This window comes from Pristiophorus japonicus, chromosome 1 (assembly GCF_044704955.1).
Source record: "Pristiophorus japonicus isolate sPriJap1 chromosome 1, sPriJap1.hap1, whole genome shotgun sequence".
NCBI lineage: Eukaryota > Metazoa > Chordata > Chondrichthyes > Pristiophoridae > Pristiophorus > Pristiophorus japonicus.
Window position 1 is genome coordinate 203,569,227 of NC_091977.1, and position 20,034 is coordinate 203,589,260.

Here is a 20,034-nt window from a genome sequence, read left to right on the forward strand (position 1 = left end):
CTAATAAAGTGCAACATCCCCACCGATACCTGGGAGTCCCTGGCCAAAGACCACCCTAAGTGGAGGAAGTGCATCCGGGAGGGCGCTAAGCACCTCGAGTCTCATCGCCGAGAGCATGCAGAAATCAAGCGCAGGCAGCAGAAAGAAAGTGTGGCAAATCTGTCCCACCCTCCTTTATCCTTAAATTAAATTGCAAGTTCAAGTTAGTCTACATGGATTCCAACTATTTCTAATTATTTCAACTCTTACTATGCACTGAAAGAAAGCAGAAGGATGTTATCTTAGTATCTATAGAGCAAATTAAAAATTCTATTAAAGCTATAGCCATAATTGAATTATTAGCCCTGTAACATTTGCCCCTGTTGTTGTTTAGAAGTACGTAGCTTGTACTTAGCAACTCCCCAGGGTAGCATGTTTGAAACGTGGAGCTCACCTTTTGGAATACTGCACGTGCAGACCCTTGGGCTATCTCTCTGTTCTTTAATGTATTAGCACATTCTCTAGAGGAGTTTAAAACATTGCTTAGGGCTGTGGCCCTCAGCATAAAATTAAGGAACATCGGCCTTGATGATTGAGGAACTTTACCAGTGGTGGAAAAATTGTTTTCCTGACTGAATTTTAGACATCTTTAACTTGGGACTGGACTTTAGCGAACCAAGATACTAAATACTGTGGCTTGTTATGGTTATCTTCACCAATGCTAAATTTGCCGTTGGTCCTGGCCTCATTTTCTCCGTCTTATCCTGACTTTGGCAAGACCAGATGCAAGTGCACATATAACGAGGGTTTGTAAAGCAAAGACAAACCTTTTGTGGAATCTCTCCCAGTGCTTCAGCAATCAAATTAGCTTTCTCAGCTGTAAGGTTCTTAATCATCGAGCCCAGAGAAAACACCACAATGCCATGCTCTCCAGAACTCTGAACAAATTCTTCCAACTCCTGTAAAACAAAGAGATGCCACATTACACAGAGCCCTCCTATAAATCTAGAATGGTGTTTGCATTGATTTTCAAATTATATTCAAGGAGGCCATTTCTTAAACGGGATTACATCCTCCAGAGAGCCAGGGAAGAAAATCGAACAGGGAAACATTCCACTGGCTCTATGTCACCAGACACCACATCCCTGATGTTGGGTGTGCAAAGACCAATCACTGCCCCATGCCTGGTCATACACCAGTGAGATGTATCCTCTGAGCACATCAGATGGTGTCAGTGTGCCAATTCCGTTATTAAGCTATTTCTCTCTCTTTATTTAAAACTCAGTCTCTGCTGAACTGTTGCTAAAATTGTTTCCTGGTGACCTATATGTTATGTCTTTAATACTCTTATGAATGACTCCATTAGGTCTAGTATTGTACTTGAGCTGTTGTGACCTTAGTCCCATTTATTGTAGCTCCAGAGTGAGGCACAAGCATGGTGGGCAGCCTTTTATACTGGGCCCTGCACACCTATGCAGGTGACCCTTAGGTCTCCCACTGCAGTGCCCTCTGGTGGCACACCTTGTGTTAGTAGACACGGTCTACATACATGACATCACTTTCCCCCAAGTCTTTAATGCAAATTGATTCACACATTGACGGTAACCTGGGCTTTGCTCTTCCTCGTTGACCATTGGAGGATCGCTTCTAGCTTGGGTGGGTTGGTAGTGAGATTTGTTGCCAGTGGAGGTCCCCATGGTTTCTGGTTGTGGGTCCATGTCTACTCCATTCTCCCCCCCCACACAGAGATCAGGCTAATGACCCGTTACATGCAAGTTGCATTCAAGTTCATCACATGGGTTTTACATTTACATCTTGGTACATTTGTTGAGTGGATTACAGTTGCGTTTCTTTTTGTGTGGTACATTTACATGATCAGTACAGGTATATCAGTACAGGTACACAAGGACAGTCTAGTTCCAGCACGGCCGGATGAGATCCGGGTCGTCTGGTGGCGGTGCAGCGCCCCATGTTAGTGGGTCTGTGGGCGAGGTGAGCTCATTTTGCTCGAGTTGCCGGTGCTCAGGGCTCTTGCCGTTACTCCTAGTGTCGGGCAGGCCCAAAGACAGCTGATGTGTCTGTGAACACCTTGTCCTTTTCGTTTGCACAGTGTCCCTGGGAAGCGGTCTGAGTGAGTGAGCGTTTCGTCTAAGCGACGATGGGGCTGCCTCGTCTTGTCTAGCAGTTCGCAGGCGTCTGCTGACTCGCTTTTCTTGAGGGCACCGTTGTGAGCACTCTCCAGATTGGGATTGATACGTCCTTACTATACAGTATAAATACACACAAGGCCCATGCTTGAGAGAAGGTCAGTCTGTGACCTGTCCTTTATTCCTTAGCACTCAAGTGGAGGAAGTGGGTGGAGCTTCCCCTTTTATATCTGAAGGTCCAGGTTAGGAGTGTCTCCCACAACTTCACCACCTAGTGGTCATTGTTCTCACAGTGTACAACTTAGGTCAGATTATACATGAGTTACATTGCTGGTTGACTACATGACATCACCTCCCCCCCCCCCCAAAGTCTTATTGGGATCACAGGTTGAGTCTCTCTGGTGGTTTACGCTCTCTTATAGAGCGCCTGAGTTGGGGCTCCGGTTGTTGGGCGCTGGCCTGAGTGTCTGCTGTTTGCGGTGCCTCAGGCCTATCCGGACTGCCCACAGTGACTGGGCTCGCCTCCCTTTGGTCCCTGTGTTCGGTCACCTGTGGAGGAGTGAACTCGATATTGTGTTCTTTCTCTGCTTCTTCTATGGGGTCGCTGAACCTCCTTTTTGTTTGATCCACATGTTTGCGGCAGATTTGTCCATTGGTAAGTTTAACTACCAGAATCCTATTTCCCTTTTTGGCAATCAGAGTGCCTGCGAGCCATTTGGGCCCTGCGCGTAGTTGAGGACAAAAACAGGCTCATTTTAATCAATACATCACTCCCTCGCATTCCTGTCATGGTAGTCATATTGTGACTGGCGCCTGCTCTCAACAATTTCTTTCATGGTGGGGTGTATAAGGGATAACCGGGTTTTGAGCATCCTTTTCATTAGCAGCTCTGCGGGTGGAACCCCTGTGAGCGAGTGTGGTCGGGATCTGTAGGCCAACACAAAGCGTGATAAGCGGCTTTGTAGGGAACCCCCTTGGATTCTGAGCATTCCCTGTTTGATAATCTGCACTGCTCGTTCTGCCTGGCCATTTGAGGCCGGCTTGAACGGTGCCGTTCTGACATGGTTAATTCCGTTGCCTGCCATGAAGTCCTGGAATTCAGTGCTTGTGAAGCACGGGCCATTGTCGCTGACCAAGATGCCTGGTAGACCGTGGGCGGCGAACATTGCCCGTAGACTTTCTACCGTGGCAGAGGATGTGCTTGAATTTAAAATGTCACACTCGATCCATTTGGAGTAGGCGTCTCCTACAACCAAAAACATTTTTCCCATGAAAGGACCTGCGTAGTCCACATGGATGCGTGACCAAGGCTTGGCGGGCCATGGCCAGGGGCTAAGGGGGGCTTCCCTGGGCGCATTGCCCAGCTGGGCACATGTGTTGCACTTGCGAACACAAAGTTCCAGATCTGCATCTATCCCTGGCCACCAAACGTGTGACCTGGCAATTGCCTTCATCGTGACAATGCCCGGGTGCCCATTGTGGAGTTCTCTGATGAACACCTCTCTGCCCATCTGGGGCATGACTACACGGTTTCCCCACAGTAGGCAATCGGCCTGAATCGAGAGTTCATCCCTGCGCCTGTGAAATGGTTTAAATTCCTCAGGGCATGCCCTGTACGTGGCTGCCCAGTCCCCATTCAGGACACATTTCTTGACTAGAGACAATAGCGGGTCTATATTTGTCCAGACTTTAATCTGACGGGCTGTCACGGGTAAGCCTTCGCTTCTGAAAGCTTCAACAGCCATGACCATCTCAGCAGCATGCTCGGTAGCCCCCTCAGTGGTGGCTAGTGGGAACCTGCTGAGTGCATCGGCGCAGTTTTCGGTGCCCGGTCTGTGCCGAATTGTGTAGTCATCGACGGCTAACGTGAGTGCCCACCTCTGTATGCGGGCCGATGCATTTGCATTTATGGCCTTGTTGTCGGACGTTAGGAGTTTGTGATCTGTCTCCAGCTCAAATTTCCTGCCAAACAGGTACTGGTGCATTTTCTTTACCGCATATACACATGCGAGCACCTCCTTTTCTACCATCCCGTAGCCCCTTTCTGCCTGGGACAGACTCCTGGAGGCATAAGCTACCGGCTGTAACTGACCCTTGGCATTGACATGCTGCAACACACACCCGACACCATAGGATGATGCATCGCACATTAACACAAGTTTCTTACATGGGTCATATAGCGTTAACAGATTGTTGGAACATATCAAATTGCGTGCTCTATTAAAAGCCCTTTCCTGGCTGTCCCCCCAGACCCATTCGCGACCTTTGCATAGGAGCACGTGTAGCGGCTCTAGCAGCGTGCTCAATTTGGGAAGAAAGTTACCAAAATAGTTCAGGAGCCCCAGGAACGAATGCAGCTCCGTCGTGTTATGGGGTCTGGGTGCTCTCTGGATCGCTTCCATCTTGGACGCAGTAGGGCTAATCCCGTCAGCTGCTACCCTCATACCCAGGAATTCTACCTCTGGAGCTAGGAAGATGCACTTCGCCTTTTTCAGTCACAGCCCTACCCGGTCCAGTCTGCGTAGCACCTCCTCCAGGTTGTGGAGGTGTTCTTCAGTATCGTAACCCGTGATGAGGATGTCGTCCTGAAAAACCACCATCCCTGGAATTGACTTGAGTAGACTTTCCATATTTCATTGAAAGATCGCAGCGGCCAAGCGAATCCCGAACGGACATCTGTTGTACTCAAACAACCCCTTGTGTGTCGTGATGGTGGTCAGCTTCTTCGACTCACTCGCCAGCTCCTGGGTCATGTAAGCTGAGGTCAGGTCCAATTTTGAAAAAAGTTTGCCACCAGATAGCGTCGCAAAGAGATCCTCCGCTCTCGGTAGCGGGTACTGGTCTTGGAGTGACACCCGATTGATGGTAGCCTTGTAATCGCCACATATCCTGACCGACCCATCTGCCTTGAGCACCGGCACAATCGTGCTCACCCAGTCACTGAATTCGACTGGCGAGATGATGCCTTCCCTCAGCAGGCGATCCAATTCGCCTTCTATCTTTTCCCGCATCACGTACAGCACCGCTCTGGCCTTGTGGTGTACTGGCCTGGTGTCCAGATTCATGTGAATCACTACCTTGGCCCCCATGAAAGTGCCAATGCCGGGTTGAAATAATGAGTCAAATTTGTCCAGGATCTGTGAGCATGATACTCGCTCCACAGAGGAAATTGCATTGACATCGCCCCATTTCCAGTTCATGACAGCAAGCCAACTCCTCCCCAGTAGTGCGGGACCGTCCCACTGGACAACCCAGAGGGGCAACCTGTTCTCTGAATCTTTGTGGGTCACGACTACCGTGGCACTGCCTAGCACCGGAATGATCTCCTTTGTGTATGTCCGTAGCTGTGCGTCAATCGGCGATAATTATGGCCTCCTGGCCTTGGACGCCCACAACTTTTCGAAGTGTTTGATGCCCATCAGGGGCTGGCTGGCCCCTGTGTCTAGCTCCATTGATACTGGGATGCCATTGAGGAGCACTTTCATCATTATCGGTGGCGTCCTGGTGTATGAACTGTATATGTGCTCCACATGAACTCGCTGAACTTCAGCTTCCAGCGATTTCCCCCAGCATTCATTTCTGCAATTTCTGCAGGTATTTTGCTCATCTCTGCAAACTCCGGCTGAGTGTGTGCCTCCACGCCTCCAACATGAGCTGCTGTTGGAAACAAAAGGTCCCTTGCCAGTCGATCGTCCCTGACTGCCCCTGTGATTGTCCTTGAGTGCGCCATTAACAGGTGTTGATGGCCCCATTACTGGCCACATTGTCCCTTGCAATGGCGTGAATCGCCGTTCAGCTTAACATTGTCTCTGTCGAACTCCCCCTCTGGGTTCGACTACATGTTAGGGCATTCCCGATTGCCCTTGTCTGCCTGGAGAATTGTGTGCTGCTTTAACAATGTTGAATCTCTGTCCCAACCATTCCTTAACACAGTACCTCTCCTCTGTTCTGCTAGTGGCCATGCTCGTGTGGTTTAAATTCCAGTTTCTCGTCGCCATTGATACGTCCTTACTATACAGTATAAATGCACACGAGGCCCATGCTTGAGAGAAGGTCAGTCTGTGACCTGTCCTTTATTCCTTAGCACTCAAGTGCAGGAAGTGGGTGGAGCTTCCCCTTTTATATCTGAAGGTCCAGGTTAGGAGTGTCTCCCACAAGTTCACCACCTCGTGGTCATTGTTCTCACAGTGTTCAACTTCGGTCAGATTATACATGGGTTACATCGCTGGTTGAATACATGACAGGGATCCTGGCTGGTCCAGGTCCCGTTCGGAGGAGCCGTTGCGGGTGACCCTTTGCTCTTGGACATTGCCGTGGTGGCGAGTGGGTTTGTGGGCTGCGCCTTTTCCACCCGGGTGGTGCGTGACAGTAGCCGACAGTGAGCACAGGCGCAGTTTACTGTTTCTGGTCCGTGGCGGTTCATGCCATCGGGTGCCTGCAATGTTAAACCGATCTGAGGCAGGGTATCGCTACCGGTGCCTCTGCTCTCCGGGGATCGTTTACTCTGTGGCTTGTCTACTTCTGTAAGCTGTGGGGACACTTTATGTTACATCGTTCTGGTCCCGGGGACGCAGGCTACAGGACTGGGTAGCCCGCTGGACCTGTATACAACCATTAGGTGTGCGCCCGCTACATTGGCTGATTGCAATTTGCACCCAACATCGCTCAACAACATTTTGCTCGTTACAGCTGGACTTTTACATTGGTTACCAATGTCAAGCAATTCATTCAAGAATGGCGGATTGCTGGCCTCCTTTAAAATGGCGTTACTACTTTTACCCCAATCGTCTTCCTTGCGTGGAACCACGTGTCGTTGCTCCATTAGTACTGCATCTCGTGGTTTGAACGTCATCTTTTCCCTGTCCATGATGTCGACTGCCACGATCTTCTTTCCCAGGGATTCTGTCACTAAAGCTGGGAAGGCGCCCTCGGATCCAATCTTCCTCCCCAGGAGTCCTGCCACTGAAACTGGGAAGGTGCGTTCGGGTCGTCTCGGCCGGATCATCGCCACACAGTCGTGATGAGTGGTCTGTGCCTCGGGGGCTGCGCGGATCTGCTCTCCGGTGCCTGGTCCAACCGAAGGTGGGGGCTTGCTCTGCCTCTGAGCATGGGGGACGTCATTCGCTGGAGGGATGAGATCTTCCCAGTTGCAATAAATCTTCCCCATCCATCTTCTTCCAAGTAGCGTTGGTCCATCACCTGAAACAATCCACAAAGGTAAATTGTGCACCGTGCCATCATGGGATACACTTACATCCGCACTACCAACAACTGATATCAGTTCCTTGGTGTAGGTGCGCAGTTTTGCCTGAACCGGGACCAGCTTGGGTCGTTCAGCTTGATCATTCCATAGCCTCTCAAAGGCTTCCTGGCTCATTACTGACTGACTCACCCCCTTGTCCACTTCCATGAAGACTGGAACGCCATTTATCTTGACTTCCATTATCACTGGAGGACAATCTGTGGTGCAGGTATATACTCCATACACTTGGTCCTGCGACTGAGCTGCCCCTCTAGCCATTTCCTCGTAATTCGCGCTGGATTCACAGCCATCTGCTGACTCCTCTTCCACGTGGTGAGTCACAGCTCTTTTGCACCTTCGCTAGTGGTGGCCCTTTGTGCTGCAGCCTTTGCACACATAGTCTCTGAACCGACACTGATGAGCCCTGTGATTACCTCCGCAACACCAGCATGGTGCTACTCAACTTATGTTTGCACCCCTCGGCGGACTCTGAGTTAAAGGACTCGGGGGCCTGTACGCTCTGCTCTGGTTCAACAGTTCTGCCTGTGAAAGGCGCCATTCTATTTATAGTACTTGCTGGGTTTGAGTCCTGAGAGTGAGTCATCATCTGCTTGGAGCTGCAGCTTGAGGTCATGAATGCCTGGCTGATGCTGATGGCCTTCTGCAGAGTGACGGTGGTTTCGGCAGACAGTAGCCTGTGAAGAAGAACCAATTACGAAGACGTCCCGCAACGCATCAGCGAGGGATGCGCCGAATTCACACGGTCCTGCCAGCTTCCTGAGGTCGGCAGTGTACTTCGTGATTTCCTGGCCCTCGGGGCGGTGGTGTGTATAAAATCGATGCCTGGCCGTGAGGATGCTCTCCTTCGGTTTGAATTGGTCTCGAATTAGCACTTTCAGCTCCTCATATGACTTGGTCGTTGTTTTCTCTGGTGCAAGCAAGTCCCTGACGAGGCCGTAGACTGCGGACCCACAACTGGTCAACAGGATAGCTCTGCGTTTATCTGCCAGCGTGGCCGGATCATCGCCCAGCAGGTCGTTTGCTATGAAATATCGCTCTGTAAAGGCTTCCCAATCTTCACCCTCTGAGAACTTTTCTAATGCACCAACGTTAGTCATTTTTGCATGACAGTTCGTAATCTCGTCGCCAGGTGTTATGTCTTTAATACTCTTATGAATGACTCCATGATGTCTAGTATTGTACTTGAGCTGTTGTAACCTTAGTCCCATTTATTGTAACTCCAGAGTGAGGCACAAGCATGGTGGGCAGCCTTTTATACTGGGCCCTGAACACCAATGCAAGTGACCCTCAGGCCTCCCACCACAGTGCCCTCTGGTGGCACACCTTATGTGACTGTACATGGTCTACATACATGACACTATAAATGGGATTATTTTCAAAAATAAATGTTTTAAAAGTACTGAGTGTAATATCTGGGAACCAGCCACTTGGCCCAGGAGTTACCTCCTCCGTTTCAGTGATATAGTTTTATAATATGCATGGAGTGTACCATTCCCATATAGCATACATTGGCATAAAACACAGTGTCAGCTGTGGTGCAGTGGGTAGCACCCTTGCCTCTGAGACAGTTCATAGACCCACTCCAGAGGCTTGAGCAATAAAATCTAGGCTGACACTCCAGTGCGGTACTGAGGGAGTGCTGCACTATCAGAGGTGCCATCTTTTGAATGAGACGTTAAACCGAGGCCCCATCTGCTTTCTCAGGTGGATATAAAAGATCCCACGACACTATTTTGTTGAAGAGCAGGGGAGTTATACCCGGTATCCTGGCCAATATTTATCCCTTAATCAACATCTAAAAAACAGATTATCTGATCATTATCACATTGCTGTTTACTGGAGCTTGCTGTGCACAAATTGGCTGCTGCATTTCATATGTTACAACAGTGACTACACTTCAAAAAATACTTCATTGGCTGTAAAGTGTTCTGGGGCGTCCAGTGGACATGAAAGGCGCTATATAAATGCAAGTCTTTATTTGTTTCTTTATTTCAGTTCAGGCCACTTGACTCAATCACAGGAGCCTCTCAGTTTCAAGCAGGACACAGTTGCCAAAAAGATTTTAAAAGTGAAAAGTTTAAATAATAAAGATTAATACACTTGGCAATGTGCTTAATATCATGACATTGTCAGAATCCCTTGTTATATTACTGTCTTACTACAGAGCATCTTTCTCTCCTCCAAATGTCTTCCCTTTCCTCCAACATTGATTGAAAGCTAGGTGATTGAGACAGGACTGAGTTTAGAGAGGATGTGAGAACAGAGCGCATAGCTTAAATGAGCACCATTTCTTTTCATGGCAAAACATTGCTTCACAAACCATTTATTCTGTTTACAAGCACAATGTGATGGTGCAAGTCTTATTGAAACTCATCTTATATCATTGCATTAAATTTTATGGCGATGATATACAGCAGGCAACATAGAGCGATGGAACAGTAATGCGTAGCACTACAAAGTCAAGGGTACAGGCTAAATCCCAATTCTTAACAATTCCAAATCTGAGTCATGTTGGATAGGAGATCTCGGCAGAAAGCTTGGGATGTGGGGAGGTGAAGGGAAATTAGTTGGTAAGAATATTGTACGGTTACTACTGCAAGCATTCTAATTGCCAAAAAGGGCACATGGCCAAATAGAGCAGACTGCCTACCCTATTAAGAGTTGAGACATAGGCCTAATAGGACCTAGAAAGAGAAAACTGACTACATTTTTTACATTACAACAGTGACTGCACTTAAAAAGTACTTCATTGGTCGTGAAGCGCTTTGGGACATCCTGAGGTAGAGAAAGGTGCTATCTAAATGCAAGTTTTTCTTTCTACCATAACCAGAAACAGTACAGGATCTTGGCCCAGTCACACTAAAAAAAAACACTTCCAAAATGCTTTTTCAATAAAGACAGTGCTTTTTTAAGATGGAGGTGTATTGAATAATGTGAATAGTCTGCCTGCACCCTGACTAGATGAAATTACACATTCCAGATAGAATGTTGGGTGCAGTGTCCGGGCACACTTAATAAAATCACCCCAGAGGCACTGCATTCATTTATTTATTGTTATGGCTCTATTTGTTTGGTATGGTGATAAATTACAAATTCCATTGTTTCTACCATCTTACCTGAGGCAGGGGATTTGCTGGTCGACAGTGAAGTCCTCCTACAAACTTGAAATTGGGCAGAAGTGGGCGGGGAAATTCAAAATCCCAATATGTTCGAATCAGCCAAATATCAGCCTTGCCCATTGTTTCACAGATTGTTGTTGGTTCACCTTTACAAACAGAACAAGCAGGAGATTATAGCAAATGTGAGTGTGTATTACATGGACTATTTTGCAGAGACCCAATATTAGTAACATTACCTGCAGTAAGATTAAATCATTTCTGCTATTTTATCCTTCATATCTCAGGGGCTAAATGCATTTGTGAATGTTGTACAATGTGGGCTCAACAATAGCAGCCATTCGGACCATTTTGTCTGTGCCAGTTCTTTGCTTGAGTGATCCAAAAATAAATCCGACAGGCCTGCTCTCTACCCCTAGCCTTGTATCATTCTCTACTTCAAAGAGTTATCCAATTTTCCACTAAATGTTACTCCACCACTTTCTACGGCAACTGAGGTAGTGAAAGGTGCTATCTAAATGCAAGTCTTTCTTTCTACCATAACTAAAAACAGAACAGGATCTTGGCCTAGTCACACTCAAAAAAAAATCTTCCCCAAATGCTTTTTCAATGAAGGCAATGTTTCTTTAAGATGGAGGTGTATTGAATAGTGACCATGCCAAACAAACAGAACAATTCAACAACCAGCTGCATAAAGAAATTTCTCCTAACCGTTCACCTAATTTTCATAGTGATCATTTTAAATTGATTACTTCTCATCACTGACTCCCAAAGCAGTGAAAATAACCCTTTGCCTTTTCACTGTCAAAATTCTATATAACTTTAAAATCCTCTATTAATTCTTCTGTTAGCCTGCTTGTTCCAATGGAAAGCGTCCCAATATCTCAAGTCCCTCCACATAAATATATTTTCTCAGCCCTGGCATGATCCCAATGAATCTATTCTGTACTCTCTCTATGGCTTTAATATCATTTCTATGATGGAACGCCCAAAAATGCAACAGTACTCTAACCATGGCCTAAGTGTCAGTTATGGCTCAGTGGGTAGCACTCTCGCCTCTTGAATCAAAAGGTTGTGGGTTCAAATCCCACTCCAAGGACTTGAGCACAAAAAAAAAGTTCAGGCTGACACTCCAGTGGAGTGCTGAGGGAGTGCTGCACTGTCAGAGGTGCTGTCTTTCAGATGAGATGTTAAATTTAGGCCCTCTCAAGTGGACATAAAAGATCCCATGACACTGTTTTGAAGAAGAGCAGGGGAGTTGGCCCCAGTATCCTGGCCAATCAACATAACAAAGAACAGATTATCTAGTCATTATCACATTGCCGTTTGTGGGACCTTCTTGTGTGCCAATTGGCTGCCGCGTTTCCCACATTACAACAGTGACTACACTCCAAAAAAAAGAAGTACTTTATTGGTTGTAAAGCGCTTTGAGACGTCCGGTGGTGGTGAAAGACACTATATAAATTCAAGTCTTTTTTTTCTTTCTTTAACCAATGTTTTGTATAAATCTATCATTACTTCTTTACAATTTGTGTCATGTTTACCTAAATGGAGGAAGAGCATCGAGGAGGGCGCTGAGCACCTCGAGTCTTGTCGCCGAGAGCGTGCAGAAAACAAGCGCAGGCAGCGGAAGGAGCGTGCGGCAAACTAGACTCCCCACCCACCCTTTCCTTAAACGACTGTCTGCCCCACCTGTGACAGAGACTGTAATTCCTACATTGGACTGTACAGTTACCTGAGAACTCATTTTTGAAGTGGAAGCAAGTCTTCCTCAATTTCGAAGGACTGCCTATGAAGGTGACGATGATGAAGAGTTTAAAAAAATATTAAATTTTTTTTTCAATCATTTAAACATTTAAAAACTGTGCAATAAGGTAAGGTTATTTTTAGCCCCTTTAAAACATTTACATTTATTTTTCAAAAAATTACATTTTTGTTTTACATATTTAATTAAATGGCATTTTAATTCATTTTAAATATGTAATTATTTCTAATTTATTTGATGAGTACATGTACTTTTTGGGGTATTCCCATTCATGCTTATGGGGATTCCGTACACGGGGATTCCCTTCTTTCATTTGCTGGGCCAGCCCACGTGATCCCAGGGCTGCTTGTGAACCAACTGCGCCCCTGGGATACATGGGCCTCTACCTGCAGGTACCTGGGGAGGTCCAGGACCGCGATTCTCCATACCTCCTGGACCACCAGGTACGCGGGCATTTTATTTGCGGATCGGAGGCATTTCCCGGTAGCCTCCAACTGCAAATTCAGGGCCATTGTTAAATTTTAGCAGTCAACACACGAGCCATAAGAGTTTAAAATGAATGCAAATCGACAGGCAGGATAATGTATTAAGGACTGGTGGAGTTGTGCCCTGTCATAAATCTTCAGGAAAACAGAAGAAAAATTTAGAGAAAATCTGAACAAGTTTGTTCAAGGAATGGAGCTAAAAGAAATCGGAAACAAAAACATATTTCAGGTGAGAGCAATTATTACAAAAGCCACTGGACTGACTCCATAATCTCAGTACCAGAGAGTGTGTATGATCTTTCAGGCTCTGAACGTAGTTCACCTTTCTCCCATATTGCTCAAAGTTTTACACTGATCACTAATGAGACAGGATTAATAAACAATCTCCAAGTAAAGGATCCCTTTGGAATGAGTGATCATAGCATGGTTGAATTTCAAATTCAGATGGAGGGTGAGAAAGTTGGATCTCAAACCAACGTACTAAGATTAAATAAAGGAGACTACAAAGGTATGAGGACAGAGTTGGCTAAAGTGGACTAGGAAAATAGATTAAAGTGTAGGACGGTTGATGAACAATGGTGTACATTTAAGGAGATATTAAGAAAAATATATTCCAGTGAGGAGGAAAGGGTGTAAAAGAAAAGATAGCCATCCTTGGCTAACTAAAGAAATAAATGATGGTATCCAATTAAAAACAAGGGCATACAAAGTGACCAAAACTAATGGGAGGACAGAAGATTGGGAAGCTTTTAAAAGCCTGCAAAGAATGACTAAAAAATGATTAAGAAAGGTTAGATAGATTATGAAAGTAAACTAGCATAAAATATAAAAACAGATAGCAAGAGTTTCTACAGGTATATAAAAAGTTAAAGAGTGGCTAAAGTAAATGTTGGTCCCTTAGATAACGAGATCGGGGAATTAGTAATGGGGAACATGGAGATGGCAGAAACTCTGAACAAATATTTTGTATCAGTTTCTACGGTAAAGGACACTAAAAATATCCTTACAGTGGATAGTCAAGGGGCTATAGGGTGTGTGTGTGTGTGTGTGTGTGGTGGGGGGAGGAACTTAACACAATCACAATCACTAAGGAGGTGGTACTCAGTAAGATAATGGGACTAAAAGCGGATAAATCCCCTGGACCTGATGGCTTGCATTCAAGGGTGTTAAGAGAAGTAGCAGCAGGGATTGTGCATGCATTGGCTGTAATTTACCAAAATTCCCTGGATTCTGGGGAGATCCCAACAGATTGGAAAACTGCAAATGTAATGCCACTATTTAAAAAAGGAGGTAGACAAAAAGCAGGAAACTATAGACCAATTAATCTGATATCTGTGGTTGGGAAAATGTTCGAGTCCATTATTAAAAAAGCAGTAGCATGACATTTGGAAAAGCATAATTCAATCAGGCAGAGTCAGCATGGATTTATGAAGCAGAAGTCATATTTGACAAATTTGCTGGAGTTCTTTGAGGATGTAATGAACAGGGTGGATAAAGGGGAACCAGTGGATGTGGTGTATTTGGACTTCCAGAAGGCATTTGACAAGGTGCCACATAAAAGGTTACTGCACAAGATAAAAGTTCACGGGGTTGGGAGTAATTTATTAGCATGGATAGAGGATTGTAACAGTAACTAGTGGGGTGCCGCAGGAATCAGTGCTGGGACCCCAACTATTTACAATCTATATTAATGACTTGGATGAAGTGACCGAGTGTAAAGTAGCCAAGTTTGCTGACGATACAAAGATGGGAGCAAAAGCAATGTGTGAAGAGGACACAAAAAACCTGAAAAAGGACATAGACAGGCTAAGTGAGTGGGCAAAAATTTGGCAGATGGAGTATAATGTTGGAAAGTGTGAGTTATGCACTTTGGCAGAAAAAAGTCAAGTTATTATTTAAATGTAGAAAAATTGCAAAGTGCTGCAGTACAGCGGGACCTGGGGGTCCTGGTGCATGAAACACAAAAGGATAGTATGCAGGTACAGCAAGTGATCAGGAAGGCCAATGGAATCTTGGCCTTTATTGCAAAGGGGATGGAGTATAAAAGTAGGGAAGTCTTTCTACAGTTATGCAGGGTATTGGTGAGGCTGCCCCCAAAAGTTTGTTGCCATCCTTCGCCTGCTTCACGACAACATGAAAGCCGTGATCCTGACCAATGGATCCACCACAGACCCAATCCACGTCCGGACCGGGGTCACGCAGGACTGTGCCATTGCGCCAACCCTCTTCTTGATCTTCCTCGCTGCAATGCTCCACCTCATACTCAACAAGCTCCCCGCTGGAGTAGAACTAAACTACTGAACCAGTGATAACCTGTTCAACCTTCGGCGTCTCCAGGCCAGATCCAAGACCGCCCCATTCTCTGCCATCGAACTACATGCGCACATTCAGAGACTGAACTCCAAGTCATAGTCAACATCTTCACTGAGGCATACGAAAGCATGGGCCTTACACTAAACATCCGTAAGATAAAGGTCCTCCACCAACCTGACCCCACCACACAGCACTGCCCCCCAGTCATCAAAATCCATGGCGCGGCCCTGGACAACATGGACCACTTTCCATACTTTGGGGGAGCCTATTACCAACAAGGCAGACATCGACAATGAGGTTCAACACCGCCTCCATTGTGCCAGCGCAGCCTTCGGCCACCTGAGAAAGAGAATTTTCAAAGATCAGGCCCCCAAATCTGGCACCAAGCTCATGATCTACAGAGCTGCAGTGATGCCCACCCTCCTGTATGGCTAAGAGACGTGGACGATGTACAGCAGACACCTCAAATCACTGGAGAAATACCACCAACGATGTCTCCGCAAGATCCTGCAAATCCCCTGGGAGGATAGAGGCACCAACGTTAGTATCCTCGATCAGGCCAACATCAAAGCACTGACCACACTTGACCAGCTCTGTTGGGTGGGCCACATTGTTTGCATGCCTGACACAAGACTCCCAAAGGAAGCGCTCTACTCCGAACTCCCACATGGCAAGCGAGCCCCAGGTGGGTAGAGAAAACGTTTCCAGGACACCCTCAATGCCTCCTTGATAAAATATAACTCCCCCACTGACACCTGGGAGTCCCTGGCCAAAGACCGGCCTAAATGGAGGAAGAGCATCCGGGAGGGCGCTGAGCATCTTGAGTCTCGTCGCCGAGAGCATGCAGAAAGCAAGCGAAGGCAGCGAAAGGAACGTGCGGCAAACCAGGCTCCCCGCCCACCCTTTCCTTCAACGACTGTCTGTCCCATCTGTGACAGAGATTATGCTTCCTATATTGGACTGTTCAGTCACCTAAGAACTCACTTTTAGAGTGGAAGCAAGTCTTCCTCGATTTCGAGGGACTGCCTATGATGATGATTGGTGAGGCCACACCTAGAATACTGCATATAGTTTTGGTTTCCATATTTAAGAAAGGATATACTTGCTTTGGAGGCAGTTCAGAGAAGGTTCACTAGGTTGATTCCGGAGATGAGGAGGTTGACTTATGAGGAAAGGTTGAGTAAGTTGGGCCGCTACTCATTGGAATTCAGAAGAATGAGAGGCGATCTTATCGAAATGTATAAGATTATGAGGGGGCTTGACAAGGTGGATGCAGAGAGAATGTCTCTCTGGGGAAACTAGAGCTAGGGGGCATAATCTTAGAATAAGGGGTCGCCCATTTAAAACAGAGATGAGGAGGATTTTTTTCTTTCAGAGGGTTGTAAATCTGTGGAATTCGCTGCCTCAGAGAGCTTTGGAAGCTGGGTCATTGAATACATTTAAGACAGAAATAGACAGTTTCTTAACCGATAAAGGAATAAGTGGAGCCAGCAGGGAAGTGGACCCGAGTCCATGATCGGATCAGCCATGATCGGATTAAATGGCGGAGCAGGTTCGAGGGATCGTATGGCCTAATCCTGCTCCTATTTTTTATTTTCTTATGTTCTTATTAACAGATTGAAGTTGACTTTGATTAACAAAGATAATGCCCTGTCAGCATTAAGTGCAGCAGAGAAGAACGCCCTCACTCGAAGCCAGGGTAAAGAGTCATTTGTATAGCCAGGGCAAGCCACCAATTCCTTCTTCACTGTTCCAAGGCACTGCCAAGTCCCAAAAGGACTGAAGAATATATATATTTTTTAAACTCTGCAGCTCCCAATGGAGTCATTCTGATTACAGACGGTAATTGATCCACTCTGGGATCAACTAAGTTACTCCAGTAAAGTTTTGGGGCCTTCAGTATGTTTCAAAGGGACTTCTCTGAGGTCTCCACTGAGGTCCTAAAGGGAGAAAAATCTTGGGGATTGCCCTACTGATATGGGGCATAAGATCCGCCAGCCCCCACTGACCAGAATTTTAAGGTTTGGTCACAATATTGGTTAAGTCATCCAAAACTCGGCTGCCGGTGACCTAACTCAAATCAAGTCCCGTTTACCTATCACCCCTGTGCTCGCTGACTTACATTGGCTCCCGGTTAAACAAAGCCTCGATTTCAAAATTCTCATCTTGTTTTCAAATCCCTCCATGGCCTCGCCCCTCCCTATCTCTGTAATCTCTTCTAGCCTCACAACCCTCCTGAGATGTCTACGCCCCTCTAATTCTGCCCTCTTGAGCATCCCTGATTGTAATCACTTAACCATTGCCCTTTGTTGCCTCGGCCCTAAGCTCTCGAATTCCCACCTCTCTATCCTCCTTTAAGACGCTCCTTAAAACTTACCTCTTTGACCAAGCTTGTGGTCACCTGCGCTAATTTCTCTTTATTTGGTTCGGTGACAAATGTTGTCTTATAACATTTCTGTGAAGTACCTTGGGATGTTTTACTACGTTAAAGATGCTATATAAATACCAGTTGTTATTGTTGTTAAATCCATAATGGCTGCAGCTCACAAAACAACAGTAACTTTATTGGTTCAAAAGCATTTTGGAACTTCCTGAGGATGTGAAAGGTGCTTGCACACCTGTGAGTGTGCATGTTTTTTGTCCCCTCCCTCGTCTATTTATTATGTTACATAGAAACATAGAAAATAGGTGCAGAAGCAGGCTATTCGGCCCTTCGAGCCTGCACCACCATTCATGGCTGATCATGCAACTTCAGTACCCCTTTCCTGCTTTCTCTCCATACCCCTTGATCCCACTGGCCATAAGGGCCACATCTAACTCCCTTTTGAATATATCTAACAAACTGGCCTCAACAACTTTCTGTGGGAGAGAATTCCACAGGTTCACAATTCTCTGAGTGAAGAAGTTACTCCCCATCTCGGACCTAAATGGCTTACACCTTATCCTTATCTGTTCCGGACTTCCCCAACATTGGGAACATTCTTCCTGCATCTAACCTGTCCAATCCTGTCAGAATTTTATATGTTTCTATGAGATCCCCTCTCATTCTTCTAAATTCCAGTGAATATAAGCCTAGTCGATCCAGTCTTTCTTTATTTGTCAGTCCTGCCACCCGGGAATCAGTCTGGTGAACCTTCGCTGCACTCCCTCAATAGTAAGAATGTCCTTCCTCAGATTAGGAGACCAAAACTGTACACAATATTCAAGGTTTGGCCTCACTAAGGCCCTAGACAACTGCAGTAAGACCTCCCTGCTCCTATACTCAAATCCTCTCACTATGAAGGCCAACATGCCATTTGCCTTCTTCACCGCCTGCTGTACCTGCATGCCAACTTTCAATGACTGATGTACCATGACACCCAGGTCTCATTGCACCTCCCCTTTTCCTAATCTGTCACCATTCAAATAATATTCTGCCTCCCTGTTTTTGCCACCAAAGTGGATAACCTCACATTTATCCACATTATACTGCATCTGCCATGCGTTTGCCCATTCACCTAATCTGTCCAAGTCACCCTGCAACCTCTTAGCATCCTGCTCACAGCTCACACTGCCACCTAGCTTAGTGTCATCTGCAAATTTGGAGATATTACATTCAATTCCTTTTTAAATGTTAATTTATCAGTGATATCTTCCGGTTTTGACAGAGAGTCACATCGCAAACCTCACGTAATAAAGCGTAATGCAATTTCAACCCTTTTTACTCCAATAAGAGAAACTGTGCAAACTCACCTAAAGCTTCACTGTAATACATGTCATAATCACGCCAGAACCACTTGCTCATCAGGTCATACATAAGTGAGTAAAGGACATTTTGAAATCTTTCGGCAAATGCCATTTTATCAGAAAACTCTGACAGGATAACAGGTACATATGAAGGAGGAGCTGGGATTTGTCCACAGAGCCTCTCCATTATTGACCCCAGGGAGAATCGGAGAGTGAAGATGAAGGGAATCCCCAGCTTCACAGCCAGAAGTTCACCACAAGGCTGTATAGGGTCAGACAGTAGAACTTTAAACTTTGCTTCTTGCAGTTTCTGCAGCAGTTGGTGGTTCTTTATTATTCCATCACAAATCTGTTTGTTCAGTTTTGTTCCAGTTTCCAGAATCGGTAAAAATTTTTTGTACCTGTCCCAGTAGGATAAATGTGGTTTCTCGTAGATCCAGAAATCCAGAATGCTCTTCATAAAATCTCTGTATGTCTCACTGGTAAACGATACTTGAAATACTTCAAATGTCATGGGTGAGGGCTCAGAGTAGTTTACGTAAAGTGTAGCTGTATGTACAGCCACAGTAACGTTATGACCCCTCTCGATCAGCTCCTCAATGATGGGTTTTAAATTAATCCAGTGACTGCCTTCTGCAGGCCAGATCAGCACATTCTCACTAGTAGCCCTCTGGAGAAAGGGAAACACAGCAAACAGATGGCTGAGCTGCATGATGTCCATCGGGAATGGCTCAGAGTTGTAGATCCACACTGACTCTGCGAATCACATCTTTACATGGAGACCAGAAAGCTGCTCCTGTCAGTGTGGGTCAGAATGAAACAGATTCATTTACCTGTAGGACATTGTGCCTTTTGGGGATAAAGTTCACTTCTGCATAAACAAGTGAAAGCAAATGAAAAATCCTGGAATGGATTAAGAAATATTGGGATTGAATCCAGGACTTTGAAGCAAGCAACCTGATATCAAGCAAAATCTATATCAATATAAACATGGGGGCTGAAATTGCCCCTTTTTATAGCACTGTTAGTGCCTCCGGGGGGAGCTAACAGGGCGCAATGGAGTTTTCACCCGGGGTAGGAGGGCCTCCAGGGAAATTGCCCCGGAAGTTTGGGGGAGACAGTGCCAGTAGTGCCGCAACCTGTGATTAGCACACCGGGCCGGCGCACATGACATTATCGGCATTCAAGCCGATCCCTCAGCGACCCGCGCCGGCGCCTTTCCGGCAGGAAATTGGCCCGT

General features: G+C 46.1%; 1 protein-coding gene across 1 annotated transcript in view; it reads right to left on the reverse strand.

Annotated features, from left to right (window-relative positions):
- LOC139268181 (UDP-glucuronosyltransferase 2A1-like) overlaps nucleotides 1-19,610 on the reverse strand; it is a 56,710-nt gene extending 37,100 nt beyond the window's left edge. Inside the window, exons 1-3 of the mRNA XM_070886236.1 lie at nucleotides 18,801-19,610; nucleotides 10,506-10,654; nucleotides 807-938 (exon numbers count right to left, since the gene is read on the reverse strand). Of these exons, the coding sequence (XP_070742337.1) occupies nucleotides 807-938; nucleotides 10,506-10,654; nucleotides 18,801-19,515 (996 nt within the window). The 5' untranslated portion in view covers nucleotides 19,516-19,610. The remainder of the gene's footprint in view (nucleotides 1-806; nucleotides 939-10,505; nucleotides 10,655-18,800) is intronic.
- Between the last annotated feature and the right edge of the window lie 424 nt (nucleotides 19,611-20,034).